At 37.0% G+C, this 6,886-nt stretch overlaps 1 protein-coding gene across 1 annotated transcript; it reads right to left on the bottom strand.

Moving 5' to 3' along the window:
* Window positions 1–2,078: 2,078 nt before the first annotated feature.
* LOC108975940 (jerky protein homolog-like) lies at window positions 2,079–6,472 on the bottom strand. Its single transcript, XM_018944782.1, has 4 exons — window positions 6,367–6,472; window positions 2,778–3,241; window positions 2,537–2,721; window positions 2,079–2,301 (listed from the first exon to the last, which is right to left on the bottom strand). The coding sequence occupies exons 1-4, from the start codon at window positions 6,470–6,472 to the stop codon at window positions 2,079–2,081; spliced, it is 978 nt and encodes a 325-aa protein (XP_018800327.1).
* Between the last annotated feature and the right edge of the window lie 414 nt (window positions 6,473–6,886).

The following is a 6,886-nucleotide window of genomic DNA, read 5'->3' as shown; positions in this document are numbered from 1 at the left end:
AATCTAGTATAACAGATAACCATATTTCGGGCCCCGGCGAAGTCGATCAGCCTCAACCCATTTGGGGATGTTTCCTCGTGGAGGCTGAATTTACCAACCGTAGTGCCAAAGATACCTTCTTTGCCCACCCTGGCGTTAAAGTCGCCAAGCACGATTTTGACATCGTGGCGGGGGCAGCTCTCATAAGTGCTTTCCAAGCTCTCATAAAAGGCATCTTTGGTCACATCGTCCTTCTCTTCCGTCAGGGCGTGGGCAGCTATATGTTACATATATATATTACATGTTCGATAACGGCAGTTCCGACAAATGAGCAGTTTCTTGAAGAGAAAATGGCGGAAAACGTGGAAAACTCAATATACCCTGTTCAGGGTATAAAAACATTATTTGTTTATACTTTGAAGATTATCACTTAGCCGCGGCTACGTCTCAGATGATCCATCATCCAATTTTCGATGACTGGCAGAAGTGTTCTCTTAATAAATCTATTGATTGTCGAAATAAGATAACGAGCTTCAATTTCAAGCATTAAATAGTAGGTTATTAAGGCGCGATAACGGTCGACATTGACGGTTACATTCTCATTCAGTATCATTTTTGAATAAATATGGGCCGATGATTCCACCGGCCATAAACCACACCAAACCGTTATTTTTTCTGGGTGAAATGGCAGGTCTTGAATCTCTTCAGGTCAGGGGACGAAGAGCAGTCCCAAATGCCTCAATTTTGTTTGTTTAAATACCCATTGAGCCAGAAACGGGCCTCATCGCTCGGTGATCACGCGTCATCTGTCAACGGCTATTGAAAAAGGCACATCTACTTGGATCACCCATTCCTAAACTTTTCAAAATCCTACTACAACTGTGCAAAACCCCTGGTTCCGAATATGTGAACCCCAGCGGCAATGGCTGGCTTTTTTTTACAGAAAATATCGAGATATATTATTAAAATATGGAGAAAATCTTTTTATGAAAAAAGCAACCCCTTGCGTCGAAAATGGGTAAAATTGTTTTAGTACTTCCACTAGCTCCTATATACCTTATGTAAATATTATCGAGCCCCCGGTATATATAAGATTTCTAAATGAACTTCGAAGAGAATAGTTTTGTGATATTAATGTATGCTTGTGCAAAAAATAGATAAAGACAGGGCAGGGCTTAAATTTATAGCACACATTATAATACTGGATGCTCTATAATTTAATGCACAAAAACGATCCGCGAATTACCCTAAATTTAGTATAATTGTTACGATTTTCTGTAGTCTAGCAGACTTTAGCCTTACTTATTATTTTTGTTTTTATCGTGGGATTCCGGAGGTAAATTTTGGTCACTTCTGATCAGGAGGTCATGTAGATATAAAAAGTGGATAATGGCCTGAAGTAAGTCCTTTTAGTGCTCTTAGAGCAGCTTAAACTGGAAAAACTTTAAATGTTTTAACTCTTTAGCTGCTAAATTTGCAAGAGATTTCAATAATATTGGAACTTTTAATTATACTTTTTATTACACGATATATATAAATAAAAATGTATTAAAACATAATTTTTTGTGCTTTCCATTGAACACAGGTATTAGGTATTATAAACTTGTCTCACTCTCTTTGTCTTAGCCAATTCTTTGTTTTAAAAAAATTTTCGGCAGTCCTTCTACCTTTATTCAGTCATCGTCCATCATCAGCGCTTTTACTCCACATTTTTTATCTGACTACCTTTTAGTACAGTAGAATCGCGAAAAAGTTAACCAAAATGTCCCAAGGGTGTTTTACTTTTCCGAAATATTAACTTTTCCAAAGGGGTTTCGATTTTGAAAAAAAAAAAAAACCGGAAATAAACATAATTTTGGTGATATAATACGTTCAATTTATTTGCATGACTGACTTTTACTCTTAACAAAACATAAACTAAGATTTAGTTTGTACTTTTTCACATTATACATACATACATATGTACATATTAATTTGTAAGGGCTGGTTTAAAGAAGCGGTCGGGACTTGTTTGTTTCTTTTATTTTGTGTTATAGCTCCTGCCTATTTTCGTACGCATATTAATAAGATATGATATCCGATTTGCATCATTATTGTTTTTATACCACTTTGCATTCAACTGCTTCGGAAAAACTGACTTTCTGTTGTTGCATATCTTCCTCGACAACTGGTTCTTCATCGTCATTGTCAGACACTTCGAAATCTTCATCATCTTCCGTATTTTGATCGTCGTTCCAATTTTCGATATCTTCACTGCTGACGTCAACACCACCCACCTTGGACAATAACGATTGTACCTCTCGAAGTGTATCATCGTGAGAACTATTTGTACATTGATTATGTAAGCAATGGAATTTCGTCTTCGCTGTCGTATTGATCATCGTCCCAATGTTTTATATTTTTCCAAGCTTTTATAAGCACAGCTCTTGACAAATCATCCCATGGCAATTTAAGCAGCAAGATGGCATCACGAATTGAATGTCCTTTCAAAATATTCTCAACCGGAATGTTTTCTTGTGCTACAATGTTCCATAACAGTTTAGCCCGGTATTCTAACTTGACCAGTCTTATGGGATTTTGATTCATAGGCTGCAAAACAGCTGTCACGTTAGGTGGTAAAAGCATTGCCGCAATGTTTCCATCATCTGACTGTAACTTGTCAATTGGCTTATGTCCAGTACTTTTGTCAATCAGCAATAATGCCCTTGGTGGTAAATTATTTTCAGCAGAAAATTTGCGAACCTGACAAATATTTTGGCACACTTAAAAATTTTAAAGGATAGAAAAAATAAATTTACCTGCTTAATAAAGGAATGATGGAACCAGCGGAAGAATAGCTCTGAATTCATCMAAGACTTTTGCGAGTTAGCATATTCCAATGGGTTTTCAAACCCCTTGAAGCAACGGGGGTTTGCGGATTYACCAATTATCAATGGTTTCAACTWATGCGAACCATCTGCGTTCGCACACAACATAAATGTGATTCTATCCTTTGCTATTTTTCGGCCAAGTGCCGTCTTTTCGTTTGCCCCGACAAATATTTTATCGGGAAGGAAACGATAAAATAATCCAGATTCATCTGCGTTATAAAGCTGCATGTCCGAAATTTCCATTTCMTTCACTTTTGCCCGCAAATTATGAATGGATGGTGTTATTCCTGACTTGTCGCTTGAGTGGATTTCCCCACAAATTTTTAAGTGGCGAATACCGAATATTTTCTTGAAATTTGCAAGCCATCCATCACTTGCATGAAATTGTTTTCCTGTGTGCAATTTGGCAAATTCGAGCTCGGCTATTGCCTTTAAAATTGGACCACTCATTGCACAACTACGCTGTCTTTGGCTTAAGAACCATTTATACAACCTTGCTTCAAGAACGGGATATTCCGATTTATGTAAAGTTTTCTTGGTTGCAACTTCATGTGTGTTTGCCACTGCCTCCAAAATTTCATGACGTTTTTTCTTTATTTTTGAGATGGCCGCCTTAGATACATTATAATCCAACGCCAATTGATTTCCATGAATACCTTCATCGAGTTTTCTTAAAATCTCAGCTTTTTGATGCAAATTTAATCTGATTTGCAGTGATTTTCTCTGCTTTGTTGGCATTTTTTAACACACTAACCATAAACAACAACTCGCAAGTTTAAACGCTCATGACACACCACGTATGTATGTATGTACCTCGCGACACCGACTATAATTTCTTACATAGAAATTCGGGGAATACATAGCAATGAGGGGAATGCCCGAACTTGTTTTTCTTGCCAAACAAACGGTTGGGTTTGAAAAAATAGAGACGCTTAAAAAAGTTAACCCAAAGTTAACAAAATCGGTAAACTTAGCCGAAGGTTTAACTTTCTCGCGAGTTAACTTTTGCGCGATTCTACTGTACTATATATTTTTTCCGGTAGAACGCTATACAAATCGGTAACCAATAATGATAAAATCGTGTTACATAGTTGGGAGGTTATTGAGATAATTTTTGAGCACCTTATATACTTTGAAATGCGATTTTCGTACACTAAAGGACCCTGAACATGCTTTGTTAGTCGATTCGTATTTGAATCCTTCTCCTCAGTTTTTCCAACTCACGTTAGTTTAATTTGTGCATGTGTTAAAGATGTTAGTTCAAATTTAAATAGTGCTCACACCATCCGCGGTCCATTTAGTACAAATGTTCTAATTTTGTAATCACATTTCAGGAGCGTTGAAAAACTGCCATTGTTTGTTTGATTTCGCAACTATTCACCTAAAACAATTACGAGCGTGGCGTGTATTGTTATCAGGACCCGCCTTAAGCCAACCAATTTGGGTCATGCTACTTTTACTTTAGTAGCCGCAGTTGCTGCACGGCAGCGCAGCTCCGCCCGACGAGCAAACAACTCAATTAAATTCCCTCGAAACTATTCGCATTACAATGCCATTCGAGCTGCCGGTGCTCAGAGCTGATCAGAGCTTTGTGCGCCGACATGCAATTTACAATGCTTTCATATAATTCTCACATCAGCACGAAAATCCTTTGAGCATCATCACCAGCCAAGCAAGTAACCAACACAAACAAGCACACGCGAGTGTGTCTTGCTCGGCAAGTGGATAGCGGGTGAATGACAGAGTGGTTGAGTGAGGGAGAGGGCGAGTGGGCGATATACAAGGGAAACACATGTTACCAATGCAATTTCCCATTAGCAAAAGTGCTTGCAAATGTTCATCAAACAGTCGCGCAAACACACATTCACTTGCAACACATGCACTTGCAACACATGCTTACCACAACGCATAACGGAGTAGAAGCGCTCCATGAGCCGGCTCATTCATTCCTGTTACGGGTGCGAGCATGTAGTCATGGAAATCGTGACATTGTTATATACATACACACATATTGCTATCGACGTTGTTATTGTTTTGGTTTTTCTTGTTGGTATTATTGGTGTTAGTTGCAAGCTCGCAAAGTGTTGCAGAGTAAGCAGTAACTAAGGCTAGAAATCAGGTCAGCAGCACAATTTCCGTTCACTCCAGCGGCACTTTGTGAACGCATATTACAACAACGTTGTGAAAATCCTCTCGTTTTCGCGATAAAAATCGAACATATTCGATAAAGTAGAAGTGTAAACAAAATTAGATTGTAAATGTTGACGTCACGATAAGGGGCGGGTGAAAGGGAGAATAGCGAGTGCTCGGCATTGATTATGCAAAGATTACTGAATAAAGAAACGGGAGAACTGCAGTTATCGGTTGCAGTATATTCCGTGTCAGTGGAAGTTCTATATAATTCCAAACTTTTGGCAAATTTTACAACTATTTATTCTTTAGAACTATCTTAACTTTTTTTTAACTTTTATGTTTTATATGTCAAGATATAGTTACATTTTATGATTTATTACCCATTCATGTATGTTCACTTATAGTAACAGAATCATGTTTTGTAATAATCCATTCTCATCGACATCAATACCTTCTATCTGAGTGGTAGCTCAGAGAGTAATGTCCAATGTTCAAACTAATTTATGCTTTAAAAATGCTTGCCATAAAACACGTCCATATGTATATTACAGCAGTCGACATGAGATTATTCCCAAAACTTCAAGTTAAAAAACTTAACTTAGTTTTAAACGCCAATTATTTGTACTTGAATTCCATTTTTCCAGATCGAATTAATCAAGTATCAAATCTGCGTTTCCAAATAAATCCATATAAACATCCTTTCACATAATTTAATCGAAATCAGACATCAACTAGGGCATCTTATGTATACAGACCAAAGATCTCCGAAAGGAGCCGAAGTAATTAAGGAAAGGGGTTTGTGGGGAAACGAAATTCTTTACATATATTTTTGTAACTCAATAAATAATTTTCATATGTTAATTGCTAGCGTCAATATCAGCTGGAAATAATTTTGAAGGTATGTCCATAGCTTGATGCGAACTTATAGTCATATCTTCTTTTGGTATTTCCAGACAAAAATGTAGATTTGCAAATAACCGATAATGCTACAGCTGGTTGAAGACACAGCCTATTTTTCATTTCATAGAACTTGATACCGTCTTCCACGTTTGAATAACAATAACATAAAAACCTAGCTCCGGCTTTACCTTCATTACATGCTCAGACAATATGAAATTTGCACAAAATCTTTATAAAATACTACCATGAGAAAAAAATAGTAAAATTTTGTTAATAATTTTAAAATTTTATTCATCAAGATCTATGTCGTCCCGCTCAACGTGTTTTCCAATCCTCGAAATAGTTGTTAAAGTAAACTTCCGGAATAGCCTTCAATGCGATTCACGTTTAATGTGTTCAATTGACTCAAAACAGTTTTCCGGAGCTTTTGAGTTTTCTGAATAGCCAGAAGTCACCGGTCGGCCACCGGTCGAAGTCGGCTTACCTTTACCACGATATTCGGCCAATTGATCGTCTGTTTCGGGATAATAAGCATAGATCCAAGAGTCATCGCCAGTAATTTTTCCTTTCATGACGAAATCGGAAAGCATTGTTTCACAAACGTTAACAAAATTAAGTGATTTTGGAATCAACAATACTTTCACATTTCTTAGACCCAAATAATGTTTCAAAACTGTTTTCATTGATCCTTTCTATATTATAACGATACCAGTAAGCGTGCATCATCTCCAACGCGATCTCGATCCTCTTTGAATAATTTGTACCAATCTTAAACACTTGTTCGCTACAAATAATTATCACCGAAAACGTTTTCCAACATTCTGAACGTTTCGCCACCAGATATTTAATGGAACTTCCTTGTAGAACAACTTTACTAATTTCAAATAACGCCGAATGCTCTTTATGTACATACTTCAGAAAAACAAGCGTATACTAAACACTAATCATTATTTTCATGTGATATTTGGGACAGGTGGGCAACCTAGAAAAAAATATTTCAACGA

The sequence above is a fragment of the Bactrocera latifrons genome, unplaced genomic scaffold, assembly GCF_001853355.1.
Source record: "Bactrocera latifrons isolate USDA-ARS-PBARC rearing strain unplaced genomic scaffold, ASM185335v1 scaffold_70, whole genome shotgun sequence".
NCBI lineage: Eukaryota > Metazoa > Arthropoda > Insecta > Diptera > Tephritidae > Bactrocera > Bactrocera latifrons.
This window is presented reverse-complemented; position numbering and strand designations above follow the sequence as displayed.